The sequence below is a fragment of the Phaethon aethereus genome, assembly GCF_964289735.1.
Source record: "Phaethon aethereus genome assembly, chromosome: 2".
In the NCBI taxonomy this organism is placed as follows: Eukaryota; Metazoa; Chordata; class Aves; order Phaethontiformes; family Phaethontidae; genus Phaethon; species Phaethon aethereus.
Genome location: NC_138582.1, coordinates 38910831 through 38925528, shown reverse-complemented (window position 1 = coordinate 38925528; position 14698 = coordinate 38910831). Strand labels below are relative to the sequence as shown.

Sequence of the window (14698 nt, the reverse complement as noted above, 5' to 3'; positions counted from 1 at the left end):
CTTGTAATTACTGCTATTTCACACCTCCTTTCTATGGTTTTCTTTGAAATATGGAAATGTCTGTGTTTCCGTGGCCTATGGTACCTTTCTGCCCTTTTCTTGCCACCTCCTCCCCCTGTTTTTAAAAAAAGCCATGATTTCCTTCCTTGTAGTCAGAAGTGTATTCCCTCTCCTCATACTGATACTTTTTCTTTCACTCATATCATGATGCCCTTCTTTAACCTTCCTCTGTCTTGGTTTCTGTACTGTTCTCATTTGGTGCCCCCAGATGTCTTGTTTCTAATCCCCTGTAGTCACCAGCATTTGAACTGTAACCCAGTGCTATTCTGCTGTGTTCTTTTTCCCTTATCTCAGTCCCAAGTGTAGTAATCGGTTCTTCTGAGCCTTATTCACATTAGCTGTGCATGTGATTTTTTTTGGCATTGTATTATCTTCTTCTTCTTAATCATCTGTTACCTATCACTTTCTGTAATTCTCAATTTAGAGTGCAAGCTCTGAGTGCAGAGTGCTTATATTTTCATATCTATGCATGACTCTTTCTCATATACTCTTCATGGGCCTCTTTATAGACATTAAAGACTTGAGCCTAGATGACACTTGGACAGTTCTTTACTGTAGATTTGGGGATCATTTGGAATAAGGAACCATAGGGCTCCAGGGAACAGGGTAACTGAGAGCGTTTGCTTTCAGTGTTGATAGATGCAGGAATGTAGTCTTCGTTGTTTGTAAGTGGGAGCATAGAAACAGGAAAACAAATTCCCAGTGTGGTTTATTGTCATGCTAATGACATGCCTACAGAAATTAACAACGCTTTTTCTGAAAAGCAATTTTTTTTTGATGAAATTAGGCCTTGGCTGAGCGTGCAGTTGGTGAAGGCTTTCTTTTTTGTTTCACCATCATGAAGCACTCTGCCTTTTTTTTTATTGTGCTGATTAAAGTGGAATGCATGTTGCTTATCAGCACAGACTATTTGTGTTTCTAAAGCAATGTGGCTACACAACTACTTGCAGGTATTAGAAAGGTGTATATATTGTGATGGTATAGTTTCTTCTCTATTCAGTTTTTAAAATTCAGTTTTGAGAGAAAAGTATATTTCTAAAGGCATTCACTAGCCATTAAATGAATGTTATTTAGTTTATGAAGACAAGCACTTGAGATTTAGGAAATACCAGATTTATGGTTGCTTATACTATCTTAGTTCTCTCCCGTGTTGTCTTGAAATGAGGCATGAAATAGAAAAAACACTACATGATAATAGTACTCTGAGACTGCATCGAAAAGTGTACAGAGGAGAAAGGGAATCAATACTATGCAACTACTATTTCCTTGGTATTTCTGAGCATCAGTGCTTTTAAGTACCTTAAGTCTGAGAAACTTCAGTACAGAGATTTCTATTTCTTTAAGAGAAGAAACAAATTCTATTGTATATGGCTGTAACAAATTGCTTGTTATGCATCTCTCAAAGGTTTGAGTCTTGAATTTTCAACAATATATTACAGTTCAAATTACAAGCTTTTATATATTACCAAGTATCATTAGAAGATGATGTCATCTTTCATCACCTTTTCTTGGGAAGTTGGAGGCTTAATGATTTGTTAAGCCTGGTAGTTCAGACTTTGCATGGAACAACTTGAAGTCTCATGCTCTTCTTCCTTCTGTAACCATTATGTCAGGTGTACAAATAATTTATTTAGCCTGACTGGCAGCTGTGGTTGCCTTGATGTGAAGACTGTGCATATACCCTGTGCAGCTGGCCTGTCAGAACATGCATACCTCCTGGCCAACACATCTGCAGCTCTTGACCAGATTTTGTCCAGTAGATGATAGTGTAATGCTGAAATGCTCTTCAAGACACTATGGGCATGGGTGTATTGGGGAGAACAAATTGCTAGTGGGAGCCTTTGGAGGCTTGTAGTCATGGGGAGCAAAAGAGAAAGCAGGGGTGTTGCAGTTAAAGGCAGAGGTTGGAGTCAAGCTGAGCAACAGAGTAGTGAGTTACTATTGCAAAATTTGGTGATAGCTACCCATTTCCCTCCACCTGAACTCATTGCCGTCTGTATACATTAGGCAGTCTTAGCATCCAACTACGTGATTGGGCTTTTCACAGAATTCAGTGAGTTTGTAGCAGCGTGAGATAAAACGCGGTCAAACTGCCAGTGCTCTTGGCCCTGCAGTTGCAGAACTTCAGATGCCAAGGAAGCTGCATGTTTAAAATGTCATCTCTATATTGAGATGTTCAAGTGTCTGGATGAGCCATTTTTTCTGGATTCAACTACTAACTTGACACCAAATTTCTGTCCAGAGTGAAATGGAAGTATCTAAATCCATTTGTGAGTCTAAGCCATAATTTTTTTCTTTTTTGTCACAATTTTAACTGCTACGGTTCACTGCATTAGCTATCATAATATTTCCCTACCAAGCATGGGTGTTATAACAATAGATGTGCGGTAACAAAGACCACAGGAAAAATATCACCCTGTAGTTTTATATTTATTAACCTCTAACTTAATAAATAAACAAAAAGACTCAGCTAGCACCATATTGCAAGATTTATAAGAATATGCTTAAGTAATACAAAGGGACCTTAACCTTCCTCAGTCCAGTAGTGCTCCTGCCTCTGATCTCCAAAATGCTGCAGTCTGTCAGCTGATAGCTTCTGTCTGAGACATCTTTCTTTTCCGTGACTTTTGACTCTGATTTTCTGACAGTATTTTTAAAGGGACAAGGGATATTATGCATAGGTTATGTGAAGAAAAATATGATAAATAGGTAAGTGGTATAAATAAGATGTTGCAAAAATAACTTCTTTTTTTCCCCTATTACAGACTTACTTGCCGTGTCTTATACTTTTGAGTACTAGAAAGTTTTGTTGGTTTAGAAATTAGCCATCAGTCTCATGATTTTCTAGTAGTTCTTGACATTTCCCAGCCCAGTATACAAAGCCCGGCTTCTTTCCATCTAATTAAAATGCAGAGTTATTGAAAGGATGCTAGCATGTCTGCTGAGATTTATGATAAATCTTAGCAAGCATTTCAGCAAGGGTTTCAGTTTTGGAAAATCCCATCTCATTATACAAAACAGGGCTGAATTATGAAAAAGTGTATACAAAGTAAAACGCTCTGTAGTTAGTTCAGTAGTTCAGGGCTGGCTGTAGGACTTTCTTGCCTCTTAATGAAAGTTCATGGTGAGAGAATGTTGACCTTTGATTTTCTTAATATTTTGTACAATAATAGCTAGTTCTAGTTTTAATCTGTATTTTATGCAAAAAATTGTATTTGTTATCATGGGACACTTATGCCTCACAAATTTTCCCCCAGGAAATGCATATAATCCTACTGAAGGATATTCAGGGGTGTTAGTTTTGGAGAGGAAGTCTGTTTAGCTAATTTCTGAATAAGATTTATGGACTAGCATGTTAAAATCAAGTGTTATGTAAGTAAAGAAAGAGTAATAAGTAGTAAATTGCTTTTTATAGCATAGCAGTTTACATATTAAGAGTCAGAAGTTCAAGATATCTAAGATAGCAATTGTTACCGCTCTCCCATAATGTGCACACTGAACATAGTGTTACTAGGAACATATTTCAAAAATTATGCATTTGGTTAAAGCATTTTTTGAAATCATAGTAAATCCCGTATTCAGTTTGTGTTAACAACTAAGCATATATATATTTCTTTGTTCCGGTAACCAGTAAAGATACATAAATTCTATCGGATTTTCTTACTTGTCAAACAGAAGTTGTATTTTCCCCTTGTATATTTAGTCCTTTTTAAAAATTTAATAGTAAACCGTTCAATCAGCACAGCAGCTCTGAGTAATTTAAGGGGCAAAATCACAACGCTGCTTTTTAAGGAATTATTTATTACAGTTTAGCACCATCAAAAGTGCTCCAAGTACCATGATCTGTTCTTTTAATAGGACTCTGCCTGTTTTAGTGTCGAGTTTATACCTTCTTCCATATGCTAGGCAATTCTCTGTTACATTTTTAAAAGGATATTATTTACTAAAAGTTAAAAGTACAGCTTATTAAGTGATACCATATTTCACATAGTTATCTTATTTAAAGGTAAATTGAAATGTGTTTCTAGTCTTCTCTATTTTGTGAGCTTTCTGTATAATGATGAGAGTTCTTAATAATTATAACAACTATTGATTTTTTAAGAGTTGTTGCTCTTTAAGCCATTTTATCTATTCCCAGCTGACTATCACAGCAGTGGCCACACTGTTATTAATGGATGGAAGATCCACAACACAGCAAAGAACAAATGGTTTGTATGCATGGCAAAAACCCCTGAGGAGAAGCAAGAATGGCTGGAAGCTATTTTGAAAGAGCGAGAGAGAAGAAAAGGTAGGTTAATAAACTTCCTTGTGTTGCTTTGCCAGAAAGCCATCCTGTATTTTTATGTTGAGATGTAAAGCAAAACCAGCTGCTAGGAAAACTTGTGGTGTCAGGTTCAGCTGAAGGTTTATGAATACCAGCTTGGAAAAAATAAATGAAACTTGTACTGGGAAGGGCATAATGGCTTGAATCATGTATTCTGGTAGTGAATGCTTTTTTGGAAATGGGAAGATGATTTCATCTATGATTTTACAGCTTATCCTCAACTGGCATAAATTGTCATAATTTCACTGAGGCCTGTGAATATTTATGGTTTGTGGTATATGAGGGTCTATCCGAATTGCCTTGTGGGATTTGTATGGATGTCCTTTTGTGCCTGGACATGTGAGTCACTGACATGAGCAGGTTTTCTATGTTGGATCTTCATGCTGATGATCCAACATGAAATGGTGCAGAATATACCTACAACCTCAACTTCAATGTAGTCTCCCCTGAACAAGAAAGTAAGAAATCACCATTGGCAAACAACTTTTTGAATAACTGAATTAAGATGGAAGAATACTTACATGAAATATAGCCCTGATCTCAAATGTGACCAAAAATATCCTTATGTATTCAAGATGAACCCAGCACAAAGTAGAACCAGGGAAAGATGATACATTATCATCTTCTGGAGCTAATTTCATTTGCAAGCTAAAATATCCTAATAGGTAATGATGTTTGGAGCCTTGGTATTGAAAGAAAATACAACCTTGTAGTTAGATCTGGGATTCTTTTCCTGGTCTGTGTAGATTTCCTGTGGCCTGTTGTAGTAGCTGTTGTTTCATGCCTCCATTGTAAATGGAGACTAACAATACTTGTCTTTTCAATGGTGAATATTGGATGTTTGTAGAACATCTGCTGTAAGACCAGAGTTTCAACTCGGGTGTCTGCGCACTGGCTAATTAATAGTGCCATCAGGAATTAATAGTAGAAAAGCTAAAAAGATGCCATAAAACCTCAACATTTTAAAATAACAAATGAAAAATCAATGTGGTAGAGATGGTGTCAAATGCAACAAAACCCAGGTTTGTCTGCTTCTGTATAGGCCCTTATCTGAAACTGGCTAAAAAAATTTTTAACAAATCCCACTTTGCTGTTGTTAAGTTTCTTGTCTCCCTTAGACTTTTGATACCTGTAGGGAAGAAATAGAAAGAGTAAGTAGGAGCATTTTATGTCGATGTATTCTTACTATTTCAGACTATACTATTGAGCAGCTGGTAGTAGACGTGAGTTTGAGCTAAACCTTGCCAAGCCTGTGGTCTGAGGTAGCCTTCCCAAAGCCAAGCCATGTCCTAGTATTTCAGCATCCTATGATGTGCAGAATTTTTCAGCTCCAGGTGTTTGCAGTAGGTTTCACCACCGAGGAGACAACCACAAAGGAAAGAGGAAGAGGACAGAGCAGGAGAGGGTTTAGTACACACTTAGATTCAGTTTGCAACACAGAATCTTCAAAAGTATTTCTTGAGTATCTCTGTTAGTCTACCAACTTATAAATTTATCCATCCCTTCCAGCACAGTGATTTTTTTCAAAATATCTGTATAAACACCTCTTACAAAGCAGGATGCATCAACTTAATTGCAGGCAGGTTGCCAAATGACTAGGGAACCAAACAGCTATCTTTTTAGAATTCAAATACTGTCTAAATGTAGCTGTAAACGCTTTCCCGATCACTGTGAACATAAAGATGCTTCAATTGTATGTTTACTTAATAAGACATGGAGCCTGCTCATGTGTGTATATATAGGCAATTACACTGCAGTCTAAGTGACTGCATATGTGAGAACAGTGTTTTATTAACTTTGCAAGTCTGAGACTGACTAAATCAAATGAACACACTCGCCAGATCTCCTGGGCTGGGAGTGAGGCTCATGTCAGTGACTCTGTCTTCATCGTGCTTTGCGTGCCTGTGCATTTCTTGGCAGCGGTGCTGTAGACCCCACATCTCCCACAGAGCAGCAGTGACCTCCAGGCTAGGTAAATACAGCATGTGGAGCGGGAGTGAGGCACGGAAATACAGCTTGAGAGTGCCATGTAGCTGGGGCTCGCTGGGCTGTTCGTGTCTGGAGGCTCAGAGATTCGGTGTGCTTAGGGAAACTCCACCTGTACTGTTACCTGGAATCCATATAGCAGAAGCTGAGCAAAAGGAAGAGGATGCCCCAAGTGAAATATTTTAGCAGAGATTTTGGTGGTTGCAACTGAATTATCAGCTAGGACCACTTTATAAATTGTATTTTCTTGCTAGGAGAAACCAAGCTGAATTGGAAACTTTTTGCTAGGAAGTCTTCCTGTCAGTTTTGGGGCTTTCATATAACCACCTGAGGCATTCACCAAGTTAGAAATTTATTTAAAAGGTGATCATCTTTAAGGCTGATGATGCTGCGCTGATCTGATTCAAACAGTCAATACAAATAAAAATATCAACATCCTATAAGCTCCAAAAGTAGTATTTTCTTTTCCTGGGAATAAATCAGGTTTTATCTGTTTGTGTGGCATCACCACTATCCGGGTCATGGTTAATGAGAGACACTCCTGCATCTGTATCAAATACCATTGTTAGCTTTATCTCATGATGCAAATGTTCTTTTCTAGCTATTTTTTTTTTCAGAATTAAAGTGACGGACACTTACTCAGATTCAGTATGTCCAGTTACAATTTTAACAATGTGAAAAACTGAACAGGAACTGGGTACATGTACATAAGACATTCCAGAAATGTGTGGTTTGTCCAGAACTAATAATTGTTTATGGAGAAAGTACATGGGATATGGAGGTCTGTGGTATTCTTTGGAAGCACAAGCTTTTGTGAGTGGCCAGTAGGATGCATAATTCAAGAAAAACTGGTTTTGATAATCTGTTACTCAGAAAACAGAATTATTTTCTCAAGCAGAGAATCAGGAAAAAATAAACCAGTAAGAAATATTGAAATAAAACCCCTCAGAGCTTTTGGTTGTTGAAAAAATTCTGAAGCAAATAAAATCAAGTTATATTTATGCTTTTGTGGAAAAGGGGTGAATTACTCTTATGTGAAAGCAAAAAAGGTGTAACAGATAACTAGTTACTATTAATGGGAATGTTGAGAAAGTTTCCTTTATGTCAAAACTTTTTTATTATCACATGGTAAGAGCAAAACCAAGGCCCTTTTCTTTTAAACTTGTGAAACGTGACTACTCCCTTGCAAATGTTTGTATATTGAAGCCTGTGAAAATCACTGTGTTAACATTTATTACTAACAGTATCAATGGTGATGGTGGTATAGGTGTTCATTATCAGTAACAATTTAACGTCATTATGAGGAACTTAGAGATATTGTTTGGTTATGCTTTATGAAGATTATATGTTCATGGATGAATCTTGATTCTGAGAAAAATAATGGAAAACAATTCCTTTACTTTTTTACATGCAAAATATTGGTATTGCTTCTCCATTTTGGGGAAGATACTGAAATATAATGGCAATATCACTTCATAATATTTTAATGCATTTTTGGCAGGTTTAAAATTGGGCATGGAACAGGACACTTGGGTGATGATCTCTGAGCAAGGAGAAAGACTGTACAAAATGATGTGCAAACAAGGGAATCTCATCAAAGACAGGAAAAGGAAATTAACCACTTTCCCCAAATGCTTTCTTGGAAGGTATTCTGTGCATTTTTTAGCATGATTTTTACCCAGCTAAAAACACATTTTAAATCTTCTTTGGGATTCTGTGGAAACCACACTTTATTTGTAATGCCTGTTAGGCCTATTTGCCTCCCAGAATTTAGCCAAAATGGAAATTGATCTGCCTGAACTTTATGGATGTGTACTCATATTCCAAAATAGCTTTTTAAAGGGACAAGGCTGCAAAGGTATGTTGATAATAGGAAAATGCATTGAATAAAACAGTTTCTTTAAAGAAATAATTCCTAACTTGCTTAATGCATTTGATCTCTGAAATGCCTAGTTTAACATATCAAATTTGCTTTTTTCCACTTAAAAAATCTGCCTCTAAAACTGATCCTGTCCTTCTCTTGCCTGAATATCAGGTAGAGAGTTACAAAATGCAGTTCACATGTTTAAAAATCTACCCCTATTATCAGGAGGATCTTTATAATGCCATGGTATACCTATGCCTTATGAAAACTGAATGTAAGAGGAGGAGAAAGCAATAGCTACCCTACAAATGTGTATATGACCCAAAAAAAATTGTTAGGGCGGCAGAAGGGTTATCACTTACTTCATTTGACTGTAAGATAGTTAAGTATGGAAAGTATTTTTATACAGTACAGTGGCTGTTTTGCACAAACACATTATGGTGACAATAGTCACCACAGGTTTAAAAGTGGAAACTTGGGAGATTTTCAAGCACTGTCTGAAGTCACGTAGCTGGTGAGAATTGAAACCAGGATTAAGATTAATGATTGAGTTGCGGTTGAATCATGTTCCCTCAGTGAAGTTATTGGAAGCAGTTAAAGAATACACTCATGATGTGGATGCACGTGTGAAACATTTAAGCCTACTGTCAAATGGCTGCTTTTCTGTGCTTTCTTTCAATCAGAGCCTTTTGAAGTAGGCTTTTGCTGGTCCCAGTTTAACTGGGTCACCAATTAAAACCCATGAACATGAGCGTTGCACTACCTTACTTCGCTGCTCTTTTGATTTGTAACACACATACAAATATCTTAGATGCTGTAAGTTTGATATCTCTGAACTGCATCAGGTTTATTGTGAAATAAGCCAGGTATTTCCTGCACATGCACTACATACTTTGTGTATATGCTCAGGATGTCAACGTGTCTGACACGTCTCAGAAGTAACATGCCTACTGTTATATCATACTGTGATTATGTTCTGCCTTCATGGCATATCTGCTCTGGGCAGGTGCAGTAGGTATACCTGGGATTGCCTTACATTTGACAGTCTGGTCAAGTGTGGTTATGCTGCTTTAGGAGGTACCAGAAAACATGGGAGGTCTTCACCATGTGTAAGATCAACTTCATGAGCAGAAAAGAAAAGACATCTCAAGGGAAACCATATGTATTTATGTTGAAATAAAAAAAAAGTTGAAATGAGTGCTTTTTTTTAAAGTGATATGGCATCCTGAAGATCATTAAGCTTAAGAATCACTTACTAGGGTAGTAAGAAACACTAGTAACTGAGAAGGAAATGTAGTAGATTTGGTGGTATGACATTTAAACCTTCTTATTTGTATCTGTTTTTAATTCAGTGAATTTGTGTCCTGGTTGTTGGAAATTGGAGAGATACACAAATCTGAAGAAGGTGTTCATCTTGGCCAAGCTTTATTAGAGAATGGCATTATCCATCATGGTAAATATAATTACTTTTAACTCAGTTGTTTTCAAGGTAATTATTGTAATTAGAGTGGCCTTAATGTTGTTTGACAAAAAGATGGTCAGGTTAACGCCAGATAGCTTTTTGAATCTGCATTATATACTTGGAGGGACCTCATGGGGCCATAGTTCACGCTTAGCAGGTTTACTGGGAGAGGCTGCATTGATTTAATCAGATTACATCTATGCTGTTGGGATCACAACATTGCAAACAGGGACTTAGAGAAACATTGCTATTCTCTTGTAAGCAAAAATAAATTCTGGGGGAACAGAGAACGATAGACTGTTTTTAAGGATTTAAGCCTTTTATTAAGGCCAGGCTTTTTAGGAATACTTGTTCAACTAAGAATTGTAGTGGCTGTTGATATATGTGCCTGCTCCTCATCTGTTAGGTATTACAAGTGGAGCTGGTGGAATCCAACCTAGAAACCAACAGTTTAATCTTTGGAATTTTAAGGCCTTATTTTCACTACATTGTATAGTTACTAAAACTGATATTTTTATGTTGAAACTTGCAGTCAACTATCTGCATTTAGCTCATTCTGGAGAGAAGTATCACTGAAATGGTTCAGTTTTTGAGCCAGTAAGAAGGTTTGATTTCTGAAGGTAATTTGCGTTGGCAACATTTTTCTCTTACCAGAGCAGGTCCTCATCTCTGTCCTTTTTACAAGGTATAGTCCAACAGGACCATATAAGTGAACCAGAGAAACTTGTGTTTTTGAAGATATATTTGGCTTACAATGGTACAGTCACTTAAAAAAATAAACAGTGAAACAGTTGTGAAGCATAGATCCGGGTGTAAATTTATATAGCATCATTGATAATATACATTTTAATACTTCTATACTTCAGCCAGCAGTGAATTTAATACTTACTTTATAAGATCTTTGCACAATGTTTTCAGCGTCCGTGTCTGGAAAGAAAGCAGGAGTAGCAGAGTGCCACTTAACTGTGTGCATTTTAAACATATGCAGAGTAGGAGGAAAAGCATTAAGTTTATTCTTCAGTAGTCATGTAGTCTTTAATTCTTTAATGTCAGTCTACATGATTTTCCTCCACCATCATTCAAGTGTCAGATGCTATTATGTTTACTACACACAGAGAATTGTTTTCAATGGAATGATTCTGTTGCCAAAGATTCTTCTCCTGATCTTGTAATTTATATCCCAAATACACTCATAGACTTTCTCAATACAGAGTTAAATGAATATTGTGTAATTTCATGAGATAAAAGGGTAATTATATTAGAGCATAGAAATGTGAGCCAGACATGCTACTTTGAATAGTGGATCCAGCTGTGGTTCAGTGAAAATAGAATTCTTAAAATAAAGTTGAATGAACCATCTGTTTTCACAGAGGGAGCAAGGGAGAAAGAAAGTTTGGCTGTTACTCACATTGCAAATGTTATAGAGGGCTTTGTTAGACTTTGCATATTCCCTGTGCTGGCCATTGTTTTCACTGTGCTGGGCTTCACTCTAGCAGTGCCAGACCCATGTTGTGATGGGCATTGTTTTACTTCCTGGTGTGTGAACTCTTGCAAGTAGAAAAGTTATGGTTTTTCCTTGTTTGTTTTTTTTTTCCCGCCAGTTTTGCAAAAAGGAAAAATCTCTATGTTGCTGTTTTAAATCCATCTTGTGGCATCCCCTAATATCTGAAAAGACTTGTATCAGCCAGTGGGCTGAGGCGCTTTGTCCAGTCACTTGCTGTTGCTGATTAGAGACGGAAGTTTCCTTTCAAGGCAGTAAGGAGTTTTGTAGTTACAACAATATAATCTAAATATCATGTAGCTCTGCAGTTTCCTGGAATGGTGTGCTGATCTGAGTTGAAATGACCCTAGCAAAAATGTAAAGACCAATTTAAATCTGGATCAGTTCCCTTTTCTTAGTGTGCGCCATATAAATATCTATCCCAACACAAAGTATAGGTACATTGTTGGGAGTGACATAAAAACCAGCTTGGGTTTCCTGATTGTACTGGTAATGATGTGTTTTATCAGCTTTACATGTTTAAACCTATTGTCTTGCAAATGTACAGTTGATACTAGTTAAAAGGAAAGCTATTCAGTAAGCTAAATGTTTTCATAATTTTTTTGTTAACGTTTCCATTTTAGTACGGTAGCTGATAGACCATCCATCCTTCCTCTTGAGTAGAACAAGCCAAATCACATCTATATCACAGAAAACACCCACCCCACACTGAGTAGCGATTTACATCTTCCTTCAACAGCATTCACTGGATAGATGTGGTATTTTACAGAATACAGTAGAGTTGGAAGCATCCATGTCTGGTTTCCTTGCTTTCCGGAGCTCAGCAGGTGCCAGCTCAGTGGACCTGCTCCCCTAGTTTCTGGTGTACTGTGTGTAAGTAGGAGCTGCAAAGACAGAGCGGTGCTTGTGTTCCTCAGAGGGCAGAGCCTGCTCTGTTGGTCATGGGCATGCAAGAGTGGAAAGGTGCTTTATAGTCCTGGGTCCCTCCCTGCGCATCTCTGTAACTTCGAGGAACGATTTGGTGTTAAGCAATACTGTCCTGGTGGTGGTTTTTCTATTTTCTGTAGTTGCTGGTTTTAAAAACTCTTAATACACTGATCTAGTGTAATAGATTTTTTTCTCCAACAGTAGGAAATTATTTTGAATTACAAAACTAGAAGATATCTTCTTTTTCTGAGTTAAATGGTCACAATTGATTAAAATTCATTTAGATGGTTATACTAGACACTGTATTGTAGCCCCTATCTGATGTATTGAGAAGCAATGATTCGTAAAAGAGCTTAGGAGTTATTTTGAATAATCACCTTACTGTGAACCATCAGTTAAGCCAATTGGAATAGTGTCCTGGGCTTTACTATTAGTAGATGTATCAATACAAGTAGAGAAGTTTACATAAACAGAGTTTATGGTGCCTAACTACATTTTTTAGGAGAGTAAGGGACGATAGTTTAATCACTTGGTATAGGAAAGCATGCACAGAATTACCTAACACTGTCAGGCGTGTTACTCTGATCAATGAAGACATTACAGTAACTTCCTTTATCAGTTGATGACATGCACGTTTAGTTTCAAAAGTAAAGCTTACATCTGCAACCAAAACAATAATTAATACCAGATAGTTATCCTAGGATGGTGCTGGTGCCTAGTGCTGTCCTCAGCTGTCAAATGAATCAGCTGTTTTTCAGAAAGTCTTGCTGTAGTACCATTTCCAGGAGAATTTTTGTATTGTATGATATGACTGTTCTGACAAAACACTTGAAGTTGTGAGGTTTACTGCTGGAATCACATGAAGATCACCTGTTAAGATCCTTTTTTGTGGGTCTTTGGTGAAATGGATTGTCAACACCTTCATAATGATTGCAAGTGTTTTGCACTGAAGACCCTCAGCTGGCTACGTATAGAGGAAGACGTTCCCTCTCCCCTTTCCTCCCCACTGCAAGACTGGTCAAATACGTTGTAGAGGGTTTGTATCTTTATTGACTCATCTGACATTGGCGTCAGAATTAGAACAGAGAATAACGTGGAAAAATAATAGCAATAGCTGTAAAAAAAGCTTTAAGTGGCTACTTGGTTGATAAGCTTCGAAAAAGTGCTGAAGACTAGAGCAGATTTGAGTGCCTCATTTTCCAGGCTGTTCCCTGCCTGTTTGTCTTTTTTATTCTATGCTTTGTGACTTGACATTGTTTGGTGTCTTGTGGACTACTTAAACGTTGTGAGAAATATTGTCACCAGTGACATAAAGGATCTTAGGGCAGATAATCTAATTGGACTTCCTTGTCCTCCCTGTCTGAAATCTACCTATTGCTGTGTAATGGGCTGTTACTAGAAGAAATGATGTTAGCTCTCTTCTCTCTTGCTGGTTTCTTCAGAAAGTCACCTAACAATACATGATTGTTTTTTTTTAAATATAGTTACAGATAAGCACCAATTCAAACCCGAACACATGCTGTACAGATTCCGGTATGATGATGGAACGTATTATCCAAGAAATGAGATGCAGGATGTGATCTCTAAGGTACAGAACAGAATAGTTGCTATTATTAGGAAGAACACATTAGAAATTGAGATTCTGCTTGAAAAATAATGTAAAATATTATGCTAGGATATGTAATATCCCCTCACGCTTGCCCATCTCTATATTTATGTGAATCAAATTTAGTTTTCTGTTTGCAAGGGAAGACTTTGACTTGTTACACATTTTAAATACTAATTAATTTTTTAAATTTTTTTAATTATTTTTGTTATTTAGTGGTTTCATATGCAGGATGCATTGCCTGTGTTTCTGGGTGATTCTAAAGCTGGCGTTTCAGTCTTTTGTATTTTTCAGTCCTTTTTAATGGATATGAAGCTACACGTAGAAAATTCTTTTAAATTTTCTCTTAAATCTGAGTGTCTTATTAGTGCCTTAAAAAGGCAGTAAATCTGCAGTCATATAGATGTTTAAACACAGGTAGGTAGTACTATCCATCTACATTACTGAGCATAAGAAAATCATGGAGCATAGTTGCCTTTAAACTCTTCATGATTTTGAGGTGGTAGAAAATGCCAGAATTTGGGTATTACATTACAGTATCATTCACTTTTCTGCTGGCATTTGTTAATATAATACATGGTTCTTCTTGCATCTTATAAACATAATTGTTTTTGATAGTCTGCTAAAGAATACTAATGTGATTTCTTTTGTTAAATAACATTTTCTGATGCTAGTATCTTAAACTCTTCCAAATGTTTTGTTTCATTGTTTTTAATGTAAAACTTTTCAAATCTTTGAATCTTTTGCATTTTTCTTTTAAAGTTCACTGGTTAGTTATAATTTCAGTTTGTAAAGAAGGCAGCTATGCAAATAATCAAATGCAACCAAATGCAGTGTTTTTTACTTTAGTTACTGACTCTGTGTGTAGAATAGCGAGCAGTGATTGGGAAAACCTTAATGCATGGCACCATTGCTTTATCTTTCAGGTTTTGTGTACTTTTCTTTCAAAGTACTATACCTTCAGAATT

General features: G+C 36.8%; 1 protein-coding gene across 1 annotated transcript in view; it reads left to right on the top strand.

Annotated features, from left to right (window-relative positions):
- Nucleotides 1-14698, top strand: part of PREX2 (phosphatidylinositol-3,4,5-trisphosphate dependent Rac exchange factor 2) — a gene marked incomplete at its 3' end in the record, with an annotated part of 187125 nt that overhangs the window by 76084 nt on the left and 96343 nt on the right. The window contains exons 9-12 of the mRNA XM_082014802.1: nt 4199-4348; nt 7872-8016; nt 9587-9687; nt 13609-13712. Of these exons, the coding sequence (XP_081870928.1) occupies nt 4199-4348; nt 7872-8016; nt 9587-9687; nt 13609-13712 (500 nt within the window). The remainder of the gene's footprint in view (nt 1-4198; nt 4349-7871; nt 8017-9586; nt 9688-13608; nt 13713-14698) is intronic.